This window comes from Sporisorium graminicola, chromosome SGRAM_13, assembly GCF_005498985.1.
Source record: "Sporisorium graminicola strain CBS 10092 chromosome SGRAM_13, whole genome shotgun sequence".
Taxonomy (NCBI): Eukaryota; Fungi; Basidiomycota; class Ustilaginomycetes; order Ustilaginales; family Ustilaginaceae; genus Sporisorium; species Sporisorium graminicola.
Window position 1 is genome coordinate 373,527 of NC_043723.1, and position 15,537 is coordinate 389,063.

The 15,537-nt window shown below is 54.7% G+C and overlaps 8 protein-coding genes across 8 annotated transcripts; 3 read left to right on the forward strand and 5 right to left on the reverse strand.

The window, feature by feature from the left end:
• Positions 1-268: 268 nt before the first annotated feature.
• EX895_002186 (uncharacterized protein) lies at positions 269-3,121 on the forward strand (the record flags this gene model as incomplete). Its single annotated transcript, XM_029882785.1, has 1 exon — positions 269-3,121. One exon carries the CDS (start codon positions 269-271, stop codon positions 3,119-3,121), a length of 2,853 nt encoding a protein of 950 aa, XP_029740930.1.
• Positions 3,122-3,347: 226 nt separating this feature from the next.
• On the reverse strand, positions 3,348-4,612 carry EX895_002187 (uncharacterized protein; the record flags this gene model as incomplete). The annotated part of the gene is made up of 3 exons (XM_029882786.1): positions 3,348-3,438; positions 3,554-4,058; positions 4,174-4,612. The coding sequence occupies 3 exons, from the start codon at positions 4,610-4,612 to the stop codon at positions 3,348-3,350; spliced, it is 1,035 nt and encodes a 344-aa protein (XP_029740931.1).
• A 356-nt stretch (positions 4,613-4,968) lies between these two features.
• Positions 4,969-7,161, reverse strand: EX895_002188 (uncharacterized protein; the record flags this gene model as incomplete). The annotated part of the gene is made up of 1 exon (XM_029882787.1): positions 4,969-7,161. The coding sequence occupies one exon, from the start codon at positions 7,159-7,161 to the stop codon at positions 4,969-4,971; it is 2,193 nt and encodes a 730-aa protein (XP_029740932.1).
• A 701-nt stretch (positions 7,162-7,862) lies between these two features.
• Positions 7,863-8,255, reverse strand: EX895_002189 (uncharacterized protein; the record flags this gene model as incomplete). Its single annotated transcript, XM_029882788.1, has 1 exon — positions 7,863-8,255. One exon carries the CDS (start codon positions 8,253-8,255, stop codon positions 7,863-7,865), a length of 393 nt encoding a protein of 130 aa, XP_029740933.1.
• A 588-nt stretch (positions 8,256-8,843) lies between these two features.
• Positions 8,844-9,996, forward strand: EX895_002190 (uncharacterized protein; the record flags this gene model as incomplete). The annotated part of the gene is made up of 2 exons (XM_029882789.1): positions 8,844-8,846; positions 9,685-9,996. The coding sequence occupies 2 exons, from the start codon at positions 8,844-8,846 to the stop codon at positions 9,994-9,996; spliced, it is 315 nt and encodes a 104-aa protein (XP_029740934.1).
• Positions 9,997-10,901: 905 nt separating this feature from the next.
• Positions 10,902-11,988, reverse strand: EX895_002191 (uncharacterized protein; the record flags this gene model as incomplete). The annotated part of the gene is made up of 2 exons (XM_029882790.1): positions 10,902-11,864; positions 11,956-11,988. The coding sequence occupies 2 exons, from the start codon at positions 11,986-11,988 to the stop codon at positions 10,902-10,904; spliced, it is 996 nt and encodes a 331-aa protein (XP_029740935.1).
• A 359-nt stretch (positions 11,989-12,347) lies between these two features.
• Positions 12,348-14,329, forward strand: EX895_002192 (uncharacterized protein; the record flags this gene model as incomplete). The annotated part of the gene is made up of 2 exons (XM_029882791.1): positions 12,348-14,182; positions 14,260-14,329. The coding sequence occupies 2 exons, from the start codon at positions 12,348-12,350 to the stop codon at positions 14,327-14,329; spliced, it is 1,905 nt and encodes a 634-aa protein (XP_029740936.1).
• Positions 14,330-14,678: 349 nt separating this feature from the next.
• On the reverse strand, positions 14,679-15,409 carry EX895_002193 (uncharacterized protein; the record flags this gene model as incomplete). Its single annotated transcript, XM_029882792.1, has 3 exons — positions 14,679-14,832; positions 14,919-14,979; positions 15,070-15,409. 3 exons carry the CDS (start codon positions 15,407-15,409, stop codon positions 14,679-14,681), a joined length of 555 nt encoding a protein of 184 aa, XP_029740937.1.
• Between the last annotated feature and the right edge of the window lie 128 nt (positions 15,410-15,537).

A 15,537-nucleotide genomic window follows, 5' to 3' on the forward strand; every position in this document is an offset into this window, starting at 1 on the left:
TGCTTTTCGCCAAAGATAAGTGAGTCGAATGCATTTAAAGAGCCAACTCGGGTTGTCTGCTCCTTCGTCCCTTTTCTTCTTGTTCGTTGTCTCTCTTAATACGATCCGAGTTGAGCTCCATCTAGGTTCTTATTTGTGCGACCAGCTTGCCTAAATTGTCGCTCGCCGCCCGGTCCAAGCTAACCCACTCCTTCTCTCCCTTAGGGCATCGCATCGCTGCACTTGATTCCGCTTCGGAACGGCGATTTCAAGATCACCTTTGCCCATCATGTGCGGCACTCGCAGACCGAACCCCGCCGACGCCGATCTCTCCGCCCTGGCACGGAACTTGTCTCTGCACAAATCCAACAGGGACTCGTCGCCTGCGTCCAGCGACAGGAACCCTTTCGAACAGGATGGCGTCTCGCCTGGCACTCCCCCTGCAACCCGTGCAGATGCCTCGCACTACTCGGAAGCCGATGAGAAGCGTCTCCACGAGTCGGATGGCCACTACTGGGCTCATCGACGTGTCTCTTCTTCTCACCACAGCTCTCCTGCCATCGATATCCCCACTCGTCTTCAGGGCTCTTTCACGGCCGATTCGCAGAACGAGCTAGAGCCCACTTTTGCTTCCACTTCGCTCGCAGAGAGGTCTTCGGTATTTTCCTCGGGTTCTCTTCAAGACGACCGCCGTTCGAATGCTGATCTCGACATTTCTGGAGATGGCAGTCACGTTCCTCCTCCCAACGTAGCTACCATCTTTTACGATGGTCAACCTGCTCAAAACTCTCTTTCCAAGCACACCAACCTCCAAGCCGCCCAGCAGGCGGCCCATTTTGCCGCATCTCCTGCCGAAGCCGCTGCTGCTGCTGCCGGTCTTGGTGCGGCTCCTCACGCTCCCCTCGCGCCTCGACCTGATGCGGCTGATCCCACCCACTTGGACGCCTCCAACGTCGCCGTCCACTCTGAACTCTCGGGCGAGCTCCGAGCCCTGTATGCCAGCTTGCAGACCTGCCTTGAGCTAAGGGACAAGTACATGGGCGCCAGTCTTCAAGGTGCTATGGAGGACAACCCCAAGAATTGGGACGCAGAACATTGTGCTCGTCAAGAGGCTGCTAACGGTGACAAGTCTTTCCCCACACCCTCTGGTCCTGTCGCAGAGGGCTCCATCAAAATTGATGGATCTTCCTGGGACTCTGACTTGGGCAAGCCTAAGCCTTGGCGCATCTACCCTGCTCCTCCTCGTCCTCACTGGGAGCTCTTCAATCCTCCCCCCGAGTCGTCATTCGTTGTGCGTCCTACGTCTGTCAACCCGCTTCCGCCGCCCATCCCACCCGCCAGTCCAGCCAATGCTCAGGCAGCCCAGGCTCTTCTCGAAAGCACTGGTGGAAAGCCTGGTCTCTATCGCGAACAGGATGTCATCCTCCCGGCTAGGCACACACGCAACGGATCCGACGTCACCTGGCATATGGACGAGACCGGGGTCATCCAGGTCTACGAGGGTAAGGCTCCTTCAGCACTGTCTACCCCAACTTCAAGCGTCGATGAGCCTGCGCCTGCCACCACCCCCACTGGTCCTCGAAAGAGCCCTCTCTTCAACGTTCCTACCATTAGGGAATACTTCAAGGACCTCGACTATCTGCTTAGCGTCATCTCGGACGGTCCCGTCAAGAGCTTTGCCTGGCGCAGACTCAAGTACCTTGAGAGCAAGTGGAACCTCTACTTCCTCCTCAACGAGTACCGCGAGCTCGCCGACATGAAACGCGTCCCTCACCGTGACTTCTACAATGTTCGTAAGGTCGACACTCACATTCACCATAGTGCTTCCATGAACCAGAAGCATCTCTTGCGCTTCATCAAGGCCAAGATCAAGCGTTTCCCTGATGACATTGTCATCCACCGTGACGGCAAGGATCTCACGCTGCAGCAAGTGTTTGAATCGCTCAAACTTACTGCTTACGACCTCAGCATCGACACACTCGACATGCACGCTCACCAGGACGCCTTTCATCGCTTTGACAAGTTCAACCTCAAGTATAACCCCATGGGCGAGTCGCGTCTGCGTGAGATCTTCCTCAAGACCGACAACCTCATCAAAGGTAGATACCTCGCCGAGCTCACCAAGGAGGTCATGACCGATTTGGAGCAGAGCAAGTATCAGATGGCCGAATACCGTGTCTCAATCTACGGTAGAACCAAGGGCGAATGGGACAAGCTTGCTGGCTGGGTCGTCGACAACGGCCTCTTCAGCCCCAACGTCCGATGGCTGATCCAGGTGCCTCGTCTCTATGACGTCTACAAGGCCAACGGCACCGTCGACAACTTTGAGCAGATCATCCGCAACGTCTTTGAGCCTCTGTTCGAAGTCACGCAGAATCCGCAGAGTCACCCCAAGCTCCACGTTTTCTTGCAGCGCGTCGTTGGCTTTGATTTGGTTGATGACGAGAGCAAACCAGAGAGGCGCGTTCACAAAAAGTTCCCCGTGCCCAAGCTGTGGGACTTTAAGGACAGCCCCCCGTATAACTATTGGCTCTACTACATGTTTGCCAACATCTCGAGCTTGAACCAGTGGCGAAGGCTACGCGGCTTCAACACATTCGTCCTGCGCCCCCACGCCGGCGAGGCGGGCGACACGGACCACATGGCTGCTGCCTTTTTGACTTCGCAGTCCATCTCGCACGGCATCTTGCTGCGAAAGGTGCCCGCGCTGCAGTACCTCTACTATCTCAAGCAGATTGGGCTGGCCATGTCGCCACTGAGCAACAATGCGCTCTTCCTGTCGTACGACCGCAACCCGTTCCCAACTTTCCTCAAGCTCGGCATGAACGTTTCCATCAGCACCGACGATCCGCTGCAGTTCCACTTGTCTAAGGAGCCTTTGCTTGAGGAGTACTCGGTCGCGACGCAGATCTACAAGCTGACACCCGCCGACATGTGCGAGTTGGCGCGCAATTCGGTTTTGCAATCGGGTTGGGAGATGGAGATCAAGCGTCATTGGCTTGGGCCCAACTTCCAGCTGCCGGGTCCGAGAGGAAATGTGGTCGCCAAGAGCAATGTTCCGGACATTCGTCTCCGGTTCAGGGAGGAGACGCTCCGGGAAGAGCTCGATTTAGTGTGGCAGAACCAGGCTTCCGCTGCTTGATGATCGATTGTCGAACAATCCTTTCTTCTGCTTTCTCTGTCCTGCCCCATGTTTCGTTTTCTATCCATCGCTTCGTAAAGGAATGTAGTTTATCAATCTCAATCAAGATGTCGGCTGTGTGCTGTGGTTGCGCAACGAAGCCAGTCCTGGATCAATGCGGTTTGCAATGCTGAATTGTTGGTGTGCGAAAGGATTCAACATTGAGCTGTTCTATTCGCGCTTCGCCTTATGCCTGCGAGAGCTCAACAGCGACCTTGACAGCACCTAGCAGAGCGGTGAGTTGGATCTTTTCCGAGCCACCTGTACTCAGTCGATGTCTGTGGGACCAAAGAAAGTGCAGTGTAGGTGGTCGAGGTTTAATGCAAGTGGGAGGACGAGGTCAGCGCTGGGTCAAATCCGTAAGATCATGTCGGAGTCTAAGTGGAGACTTACTCGGTATCGGCGAGGTGATCCAACAGGTAAATCCTAGATTTGGCGGGTAGTTTGATTGTCGCCAACAGATCGTACACTCCACTGATCATATCAGCCAAGGCAATGCCCTTTGCCGTCTTCAGCTCCGACACCGTCCTGAACGCCGTGGTGAATTCGTCCTCCATCATGGACTTCAACACGGCCTCGACATCCTGAGGATGCGGGTTGCCCGTACAGTTGTAAACTGCCGTCTCGTCAATGTTGTCTGAAGCAGCGTGGCACGCTTGCAGCACGTTGAGGGCGCGACGCATGTCGCCCCGCGACAGCTTGAGCAGCGCTTCTTTTCCATCTTGCGTGATCTTGCAGCCTTCCGTTTCGATGACGTGGTTGAGGCGATCTTCCACCTGGTCGAGTTCGAGCGGGTTGAATCGGAATCGCGTGCATCGCGACTGGATGGCCGGGATGATCTTGTTGACGTAGTTGCAGATGATGCAGAATCGCACGTTCTTCGTGTATTGCTCAATCACTGATAGAGGTACCAAGGGACAAGATAGAGTGCAAGCGGATATCAATCAGAGGTAACTGCAGAAACTGTTGCAGGATCGAGAGAGAGTGTGTGTCTCTGTTTGTGAGAAGCTTACCTCGTCTGAGCGCACCCTGGGCAGCCTGCGTCATAGCATCAGCTTCGTCGAGCACGATGAGCTTGAAACCGCCCTTGGAGCTAAATACACTCTTGGTGCTAGCGAAACTCTTGATCTGCTCCCGAACCACCTCGATACCTCTGTCGTCGGACGCGTTAAGCTCGAGAACGCTGTTACGGAACTGTGGCCCAAAGATCTTGCGTGCCATGGCGAGGATAGTCGACGTCTTTCCAGTTCCCGGTGGACCGTAGAAGAGCAAGTGGGGCAGACGATTCTTGTCGATGAAGTTCTGGATGGTGGAGGTGATGTCCTTGTGGGAGACGAGGTCGTCGAGTGTTGCCGGGCGGTACTTTTCCACCCAGGGAAGCAGGTCAAGTTGTTGATCGGTCGACGCCGAGGTTGAAGTGTCATCGGCCTTGCCTTTACCCTTGGAGTTCATTGTTGATGCTTGCAGTAAGACTTATGTGATGGTGACGAAGGATGTCTAGAGATGGATGGAGAGATGACTATGAAGCATCGAAGACCGAGCCATGGAAATCTGTTGTTCTCTTGCGTTTTTCTGGAGTGACACATCTGCGCCGCATTTCACTCTACGCGACCTTCGTTTCTCTCCACCCGCGAATGGCGCGCGTTGGCCTTGTCCGGAGCGCGCTCTTCGGAATTCAAACTCGAATCCTCCCTCCACACCTCAAAAGTCCCCCCACACAGCCACGACCTGCTCACTTCACGACACTATACATGTTCACTCACACGCATCCTTATGTAGTCTTCACCGTCTACGATCGTATTGAGAGATTAAGCAATGCCCACCTGCATCACACCAACACGCGCCAAGTTGCGTGCAAGCGACAGCCTCACTGCATCCAGCTTGTCCGAAGCCAAGATCGAGGAGTGGTCCTGCTTGCTCTTGTTGTTGTTGGCGGTGTTTGTCTGCGGCTTCTCCTTGTTCTGTTGCTGTTGCTGTTGCTGCTGTTGCTGAGGAGACGACGATTCGATGCCGAGAAGCTGGTTGAGATATCCCAGGAAGTGATCGGACATGTCTGGATGCATCGAAACAGCGTTAGTGATGCGTTCGACGATGCGGATCAGCTCAAACGTCTGCGAGCGGTCGAACCACGTGGCGTGACCGTCTTCCAGCAACGGGATTGCATCGACGAGTAAAACAGCGAGGAACCGCTCCGGCGCTGCCTCGGTGGTGACGAGCTCAACGAGCAACCCTGCAGCAGCAGCCCACTGTCCGTCGGCATACAGTCGGTGGAAGTCGCGGAAGCGTGCTAGGAAAGCAAGCCGCTTTGAGAAGAATCCTCGAGCGTGCTTGTCGAGAGCCAGAGTCTGCTCGTCGCTGAGCTCGTCGCCGTTGAGATCGAGGGCATCGGAGGGCGAAATGAGCGACGAGGGGAAAGATTCAACAATCTGATTGAACGCTTCGGCTCCTCGGCTGACGTATTCTCCCAAAATGCGGTCGCCAATGGTGCGGATGAGCACCGTGTCCGATGCTCGAACACAGTAAGCAATAGCCAAACCGTATCGACCTTGTTCCAGCAACAGGCGCGACATTCTTTGGCACACCACGCGCGCTTCCAACTCGAGGCCGTGATCCGAGCATGCCCTCAGCACTTGCTCTGCTCGTGCCAGACCCTTGACCTCGCTGTTCTTGTTGATGGTGCCACCGACATCAGCATCCTCGTCCATCGCCTCGTCCGCATCATCCAAATCATCTGTGGGACCCGGCCCTTCCAATGGCACTGACAAGATAACATGCGACATCTTTTTTCTTCCCGCTGCTCCACATGCACCCAGGTAGTCGATGCTGATCCTCCACAGACCTTGCTCGTCCAACAAGCTCTGTGCGTACTTAAGAAGCAGATCTTGACGCAAGTCGCTCGGTCCTGCCGCCTGCTCCTCGTCTTCCAGCAGTCCTACTTTGTCTGCAAGATCGCCCAGATGAGCACCGAGCCAGATATCGATCTCCTGCGCCTTCTGCACCGCTTGTCGCACTTCGCCCTTGATGAGGTGCTGTTGGGCAATCTCGGCTGGGATGGTACCATCGACGGGAAATTGTTCCAAGATGATGGCTGCGGTGGTCGGCACATCGTCGCGTTTGAGTGTCGGATGCACCAAGGTGCCCCAAGCACCGAGCGCCTCGCGCCAATCTTCGCACGCTTCAAAGATGCGGTCCTTGACACCCGCCATGAGTTCGAGGAGACACCTGAATTGTGCCTCGTATTCGAGTCTTTCATCTTCGACTTCTTCTGTGTTACCTGCCTCCGCCTCCATCTCGTCCATTTCGTGCTCCAGGCCACTGATGAGCTTGCGTACACTGGCAAGCCAGCTGCGGTGCGCTGCGACAAATTCGTGCTCCATTGAGAAACGCGTGGAGCGAGGGAGCGTCGAGAGCAACTTAGCAGCTTTGTGAGCTACCCTTCGGATGGCGGAAGAAGGATGCGAGTCGAGCGATTTGAGCACCGAAGCTGCCGAAGTGTGGAAGCCGCGAAGGACGCAACGGAGCACATAGTCCCAGTAAGAGGGGTGCTCGTGGGGCACAGCAGATTCTGCGATTTCTTGGCCCTCCTCAGTAGTAGGGGCGACATCGAATGAGTTAAGCCAATGCAGAAGCTCTTCACCTACGACGCTGATGCCACGTCCATCTTTGGGGTAGTAGAGAACCTCCGCAAGGCGAAGTACGGTCTGCGTATCCCGCCATGTTTGGAATTGCTCTGAGTCTACGTCGTCGTCGAGCTGTATCCTTTCGAGGTAGTCCTGGATGGCGCGCGCATAGTGCTCGCTAATTCGGTTGTAGTACTGAATGGTCTCTGCAGAGGGAAGCACAGATGAGCCTGCAACTCCATGGCCTGCGCGATCTGTGAGCAGAGCCTCTTGATGGATGCGCTGCAACGAGGTGAAGATGGTGTACGTCTGTGTGTAGAGCGCCTTGAGATCGGAGGAAGTGCCCCAGTCGTAGCTGACGACAGTACTTATGTCTGCCATTGTTGAGAGCAACGCGCCAAGCTGCCGTGTCTATGGCTGCGATTGGCGGTGATGATGGTGGGAATGAACGTATGTGGGAATTGACACGAAGAGCAACGGCGCGTTGGTTGAATGTTTTTCGGTGTTGCTTTCGACGAATTCGAGGTTTCGGGACTCGGACTTTTACTCCACTCTCAAGCAAAGGGAAAGGTTCAATCTCAACTGAGCAACGTTCCGCCCGTCTTTGCTGGGGGACAGCTCTAGATGCAACGATCACACGTATTGACAGCACGGAGAAACACCAAATGGTTCGTACTTGATACACGACAGGCTTGGGATTGCTTAGAAATACAAAGTGCGGAAACGAGACGATGCAAAAACGGGTATAAGAGGCAGGTCTGGGATACTGGCGGTCGAGCTGGCCTGCCCTCTGAACCGTATCTACGGTGCATGGAAGCAGACGTGTGTATGCGAGAAACGGTGAGCGCCAGGAATGACCCGTGTGAACACTACTTGGTCAACCTTGTTGACCACGATACGTTTGCTGTCGGATGATCACCGAAAACGATTGAATGGTGAATCCAGAGATGTGAGCGTCGCACGCAGCGAGGCGCCTTGGTGGCTTTCACTTTGCAGAGTGGAACACAACCACACCCAATGGTGGATTGGTAACATTCGCCATTTCTCGTCGGGATGGTCTGATAAGCAGTCGCACTGGGCACTCAGGCAGCCATCTCCTTGGTGGGCTCGGCAGGCTTGGACGAACGCTGCTTGTTGTCGATGCCGATGCCCACAGCCCTCAAGCTCTCCTCGATAGTATAGGCTTGCTCCTCGGTGATCTTCTTGGCTGTCCGCTTGTGCAGCTTGGAAGCAATGTGGGTGAGCTGGTCCTTTTGCGAGGGGAAGTGTCGATCGCACTCGACGCAGTAGAACAGACCGAGACCGGCCTTGTCGACGTCGAGCTCCTTGGGATTCTGCAGCGCATCGAGCTTCTTGGGGTCATTTAGGTGGGCCTGGATTTGGTCCGGGTCGAGCTTTCTGGCTCTTGTCCTCATGCCACGCTTGACATCGCGTCGTGCGTGGTGCGTCTTTTTGCCGTGTCGTGTGCGCGTCATGATGTCGTCTGTCGGAGTGTTGTGCTAGAGAATGAGTCGGATGCAACGCTTAGAAAAGATGTCGAGACACGAGACCGAAGCAAGTGATCGTCGAATGTGGTGGGCGACAGACAGCAAGGTTTCGTCACGATGGATACCCAAACGGCGGCGGCGGTTGCTGTTCAAAGTTGAGAAAAGTCAGGGTCTCTCTGCGTCTCAAAATTTCCAAAATTCGACTCATCGGATACGAATTCAGAAGATTGTTCGCAATCTGAGCGATTAACCCCCCGATCTCAACTTGAAGAGTCCGATATAAAATTATAGTATCTCACGTGATGCAATGCCGAGCTTCAAACTTGAGCGGATCCGACATTCGTTCGCTCTGGAGAATCACAACGGCAGCGGATGGCTCTCTCAGCGCTCTCAGCGACCTCGACTGCGAGAGTTGCGAATTTGGGCAATTGCGGGCAGTCGAGAGATTTCGATTCGAGTTGGCGGACACCTTCAATTCACTCGAGTCCGCCCGCTGAGCACACCAAGATTGAGTGTTGAGAACACTGCTCCTTCCGATCCACCGTCAAGACCATCAACACATCACACATCGTCAAAATGGTAAGCTATCATCGACGCCTGGAGCGCATACGACAACGCAGAACCCGCCACAACGCCAGCACCAATACCGGTATCGCAAAGCCGGGACCCATGCATGCACGAAGACCCTCCGACGACACAGAATGGGCATTCAGCAGCAGCATGAGGACCACCATCACATATACATCCAACTGCTATGTACGCTTGGTAGAGGTGGAGAGCTCGTAATCTCGCCATCGGAAGCTTCGTCAACGTGACGGAAACATGCGGACAAAGTGGCACGAAGATTTCTGGACTGTCTGGCACAGCGAAGCAGTGGGAGCGATCATGATCTAGTCACATGCAGAACCTGTCTGTGTATGCTTGGTCTCTCAATGACTGGACAACACCATGGAAAAAGATATGCTTCAAATACACAGGCTTAGTGACGGAGATCTAGCGGTCGTTATTACAGAAGAACGTCGAAGACGATGCATGGCATTGTATCTGCAGACGGGACCAATCAGAATCGAGACGTATGCACACGTTGATGGCACTGGCCTGGACGACCCGTACGCAGATGTCACAGCAGTGTCGCGGTGGCCCTGCATCAACACCAACAAGCCCTGTCGGTCGTTTCAGTAAAACCTACGGCGACTGCCCCGCCGATCAGCATGGACGTTGCGCATCATCCACCCATACCACCTTTCGACGACACAAACGACATTCTTGGCCACAGTTCGCCTTCATCGACTTCATCTCCTTCGATTGCATGTCCGGCATTGATGGACAACTCTGCGTTGTCAGCACTCCGACACCCTCTAACCAATCCCGCACACAGTCTTTTGCTGACCCGTACCCCCTTTACCGTTCTAAACAGTCTCGTCTTTACGTCAAGGGAAGGATCATGGGCCACAAGCGCTCGCAGCGCGTCGCCAAGTGCCACACCTCCCTCATCAAGATCGAGGGTGTTGAGAAGACCGACGACGCCAAGTTCTACCTTGGCAAGCGCGTCGCCTACGTCTACAAGGCCACCAAGGAGGTTCGTGGCTCCAAGATCCGCGTCCTCTGGGGCCGCATCACCCGCCCTCACGGCAACTCGGGTGTTGTTCGTGCCAAGTTCGCCCACAACATCCCCCCCCAGGCTTTCTCTGCTCGTGTCCGTGTCATGCTCTACCCCTCGAGCATCTAAGCGGATCCTTCGATACGACATTGTCCCCCTTCACCACCACCCACAAAAGGCGATGATCGTGCTTGTGGATTCGTAGCGCAAAGTTCAAGGAGGCTTGATCCGTTCATCTCAAGAGGGCGATGCGGTTTTCGGACACCCCATTGTGTTTTTAGCAACTTTCTTGTCTTCTCTCTTTCTCATTTCTTTTGTCGACCCTGCATCCAACTCTCGGAACGAGCTCGACCTTTCTCTCTCGGCTACGAACTACTTCCACCAGCAACGACCCACACACACTTTCGCCACTCCACCCCTTGCATCTACCGTTCCACCCATGAGCGGCCTACATTCTACACATCCCCGATCTTATTTTTCTCTTTGCACAAAAGAAATGCAGAACATACGCCCATACTCTTCGAAGCCGAAAGTCGACATTCGACAACCTGCCTTTTGGTTGGCGCCACACCGGTCTGACTTCACCACCTTTCTGATCTGTTTTGCTGTTTTGCTGTTTCGCTGGTTTCCGTTTGTGAGATGGCTCCTTCCGATTGCCGACCCTCTCTCACTCCTGTCTTATCTAGTTGTGGACCTCTATTTCACCCACGGTTCATGACTTAAACAAACAGGAAACATCAACCCTCTCGCCTCATCAGTGCTCGATATACTTTCTCCGACAGGTCAAACTGTTGGTTTGGGTTTGGAGGGCCAGAAGCGAGACGTGGTTCTTGCAGATCGTCCCTGATACCCAAACATGAAGAGGCACGTTTTGAAGGAGTCGCACACTCTTGTTCCTCCCTTTCCCCTTTCAGCTCGTCGTTGTGCTCTCTCGAAATGAATCTGCATCTAACGGTAGCGAAATTCATTGATTTGCTGTAGAAAAGCGTACAAGTACAAAAATTGAAACGAGGACGTTTAGTTCTAACCTAGGGTCAAGTATCCGGTGGTGCGTCTGGATTGATGCGTGTATACTGCGAGCGGTCAGGAGCGTGACTGAGGATGCGACCGAATCTTCCGGTCAAGTTGGTACGTATCGATGCGAGGTCTTGCGTAGGTCGAAAGGAAGGTATTCTGGCACCACCAACGACGAGATTGCGCGCAACGACAAGCCACATGGGCGGCCAAGAGTTGTCTGCCGACACAGGGCCCAGCCCTGTATAAGCTTCAGCCTGCTCTGGTCTATGAATTGCACTTGCGCGGGAATGTCGAGAGAAGCGCCGAATGCGACTCGTAGCGGGTATTGCGGAATCTAGCTGCACGGGTGCTGGGAGGGGTGGGGATGCTTCCGGCTGCGCTACATTCGCTTCTTCGGAAGGCTGATTCGGCAGGAACTGCCTCGACACGATCTGGTCGTAGATAGGGCGTAGTCGCACGACGGCAATGTGATGAGTCAAGCTCGTGGACTGCCTTTTCCTTTCGTCGGCTTGGTCTAGTCCAAACAACCTTGCTTCTTCGTCGCGCACATCCCATCCTTGTCCCAAATCGTCCTGCTCCAAAATTGTCGTGGCATCATCCAAGGCACTCGGCTCGTCGTCAGGCTTGAGCTCATCCTTGCCCGTCTCGAACGCAACCACCGTCATGACGAGCTGAACAAAGCAGACAAAGGCATCAATCACCAAGACGTGCAACCGGCCCGGAATGGCGGTGTGCCCGACGAAATCGATAAAGATGGCATCGCCCGTATTCGTCTGGCTCGGCGGAGTCCAAAGGTGTGCCAGTGCAAGAATCAAGTTGAGGAAGCATAGAAAGACGACAAAGAAGGGCAGAGACCAGGTGGGGTGCATCTGGACCGGATTGCAGAACTGGACTTGCAAAGCAGCCTTGACGATTAGAAGAAAGGTTTGGTTGTCCAGCAGCCATGTGTAAACGAAGAGAATGAAGCAGAGGAGATCCAGCTGTAGATATTCGCAAACAAAGGAGGGTTCGAGCATATCATGGGGAGTCAGCTTGGCTTTCTGGAGCGTAACACCGGAACAGAAGACTTACGGATTGGATGAGCTCCTTCCTCTCGAAATACATGGTGGGACGAGATCGGGAAACTTCACACGCCCATCACTGTGACACCTTTCGAGCGACTCGCGGAGTTGCTTTGATCAGCAACGATGTTGTTGGTCAAGGGGAAAAGGATGATGGAATCGTGAGAATTGGCACAGTCTGCGGCAGGTCAGTGCGTTGTCGGCTGCATCCCGAGATGCCGAGCGTGACTTCTCAGAGGTTTAGAGGTGGAGCAGGCATCGGCATTTCCGGTTGCAATCGGCGATATAAATTAGGGTGACTATTTAAAAGTGGACCCTGAATTTGCTTGGGCTGACGCGCATACGGGCTGTCTCTGACAGTTTCGCGTTCGTGGTGTTCTGCTTCAACTCAGCACTGCCATCATGTCGACGCCGCTTTGCCTGCTCAGTAACACGGCGACGAGCAGCTCACTCGTCGGAGCCATGTATCGACCACCAGATCCAACGAGCTCAGAAGCCGGACCCTCGCGTCCACGTCTCGAATCATCCAAGCCTCTACCCCCGTCCGAACAGCCCGACAAACCCAAGAAGCGACGACGACTGCAATTCACCTCCCAGCTCCGCACTAGTATTCAGCGCTACAATCCCGATGGCACTGAGACCGTCGAGTATTTACACCAACAGTCCACACAACGACTCAAGCGCAAATGGGACAGCATCTTCGAACGCTTCAAGGACGCGCATTTGCAGGAGCAGGACGAGATATATCTCGGCAATCGCGCAAATGGAGAGCCCATCGTCGTGGTCAAGGACAGAGGCAGCTTGAGAAGCTTGAGGCAGAGCATGGAGTTTGGCGTTTTCATCAAGGACGAAGAATTGCAAGGATGGAAGGATCGGCCCGAAGCCAGAGAGATGCAGGAGCAAGGGGACGACGACGAAGACGACTTTGATCCATCACGCATGCCCTCCTCGCATCGAGCTCAGATCACGGGCGCATCCAGCAGCGAGTCCGAGTCCGACGAAGAGGATCCAGCTGCGAACGATCCGGATCTACGCGAATTCTTGCAGGCAGAGGCGAGGCGCAAGGCCATGCTGGGCAAAGTGGACGAGGACGAGGGTTCCGATCAGCAAGAGGGTGATGACCATGTTGTCGACTTTGCCGATCCCATGTGGAACAACTATCAGCCAACCCCTACGAGCATTATCTTGCATCCGTCCAAGCAAGTCTCGTCAGCCAAACGCAGACTTAGTCATCCCGCAGCGCCGTCTCAACCACAGATTGATACCCCAGATCTGGTACTCTCGTCTTCAGAGGACGACAATGATACAGACATCGTCACGGTTCACAGCGATTCAGACGAAGAGCTCATCGACTCTATTCAGACGAAGCGACAGAACATTGAAGAGCTTCTTCGGTGCACCACGCCTTTCGAAACATTGCCTTACAACGACATCTTTGGTCTCGCCGATCTGCTCAAGATTACCGACAACACATCGCGCCTTTACGTGGATCTCGTGTCGGATGACGAGGACGAAGCTGCGTCTGCAGACGCGGACAAACCAATGGGAGGTAATGTTGGCAATGAGGAAGTCATCGACCTCACCAGTTCTATGCCGAACTCTTCACTTGTTGTCGATGCTGCTTCGTCGCCGCTGTTTGAATTGGCGTCTTCTCGAGCATCTTCGGTGATTCCTGTCGCTCCGGCGTCAGAGCGATCGGCATCGCCCGAAGACGCTACGCTCTCAGAGGCTCCATCACTCCAACCTACAACCGTGCAGCCTACGCATGTGGAGGTCATCTCCGCAGAAGTCATGCCAAGTGAGGCAAAGCCCATAGCGGCTGAGACTGTGCAGGCTTCCGGAGCAGTGGCGGCCCAGAGTCCTAAGGAGGATCTGAGCCCTGCGGAGGATGCGCCTGCTGTAGTCTGGGTTGAGCCTCGGCAGCAGGATAAAGCAACACCGCCTCCTCCCGGCCCTCCATCATTGCAGAGTGCACAGTTGAGCCAGCCGGAGTCCATACCAGCGGTATCAGCCTCTGCTGTTGTAGAAACACCTTTGTCAAAGACAGCGACACCACCGCCTCCCTCGGCTCCAGCTCCGGCGACCTCAGTGACACCGGAATCTGCAGCGACCTCGGCTGCCCAAGCGACTCTTGCGACTCCAGCAAACCCAACCTCTCCCGCTACTCCATCCCGCGTCACACCCAGTCGTGAAACGCAGCCATCTCAGCCGACGTCTTCACGCCACTCTTCTCAGAAGTCCGATCAATCTCTCTCTGCTGGGATTCGAAGAGCAAAGACGACATCGTCGATGCTTCGCACCCTTTCTGGCTCAGTCACGCCGCACTCGTCATCAAGGCGTCACGCCTCGTCTCCAGCAGCACACACAAAGCAGCACCATTCTAGCTCAGCAGAACGACGACTTGAGCGGACGCGACAACCACGAACGTCTCGATCGAAGACGTCTTTCGAGGATGAAGCGCGGCCGGCATGCGGCGGGCCGTCGAAGTGTTCGAAGACGTTTTGTTTGCTTTGCGCTAGTCTTTCACAGTAGCTGATGATGGGAAGATTCGCACCTTGACGAGATCCAGCCTATTCCCGCGACGTCTTTTTCCTTTCTTTTGCTTGTGTCTAAGGGTTTGGGTGTGTGGGAATGCGAGGATGCGACGGTGTGAAGGTGCGTTGGGATGGTGTGAGTGTTCCACAGAGAGGAAGCACAAAGCAGAGAGGAGCGAGGTAGGAGCGGAGTTTGAGACTAAGCGCTGAGCTTGGACTCGTCTCGATTGCGAGCGAGCATTGCTTCAATGAGCGAAGCGCAAGCCAATTCTTTAGCTTTCTTGATGCTGCCCGCCGTGTGGGTACCGCGTAGACCATGGAAACTCACGGTCACTTCGAAGGAGCGCATGTGACTGTTTCACGCACGTGGTACTGGGACGCAGAATCAGAGGTCAACGCGACGGATGGCGAGATGTTCGAGGGGACTTGGAAAGCTTACGCTGCTCCGCTAGTGATGTGACTGAAGACCGGTTCTGGGACGCTCATCTGGACTGCGTATTCTGTTCCCGCACCAACCCAGGTATCGGGCCATCAGAGGTTGTTCGTTTCGAGAAAAGAGAGGGGAGAGATCAAGCAGAGGGGAGACTCACCGTAGACCTGAGCCACACTCGACCTGTCAAAGTCGTACATCACCGGACGACCTTTGCCCTTGCCTTTAAATTTGATGTAGAACGGCACCTCGGGTGGACCTTCAAGCGGGTATCCGAGCACCTCCTCGTCAAAGGTCTTCAGCTTCTCCGGAGCAGCTGCAGTAGCTCCATCAACAGGGTCCGGGACGCAAGCGGAGGCGGGGATCGAAGCGACGGCCACAGCATCTGAGGTGTGTTTGTGCGGGAAAGCGCCTTCCAGATACTCGGGGATCGTCTTGCCGCCAGCAGCCGCCAGATTTGCGCTGGTGCGTGCATGCTGTGTAATGTCGGGCTTGATCATTGAAGGTAGGCAGTAAGTCTCTGAGGAAAGCGGTGCGAGGGCGCGGAAGACACAGGAGGGATCGTGCTGGCTGCCTTTATATCTCTTCCCTTGCCTCCGCTTCATCAACCTTCCTACGGTTCCGAGTC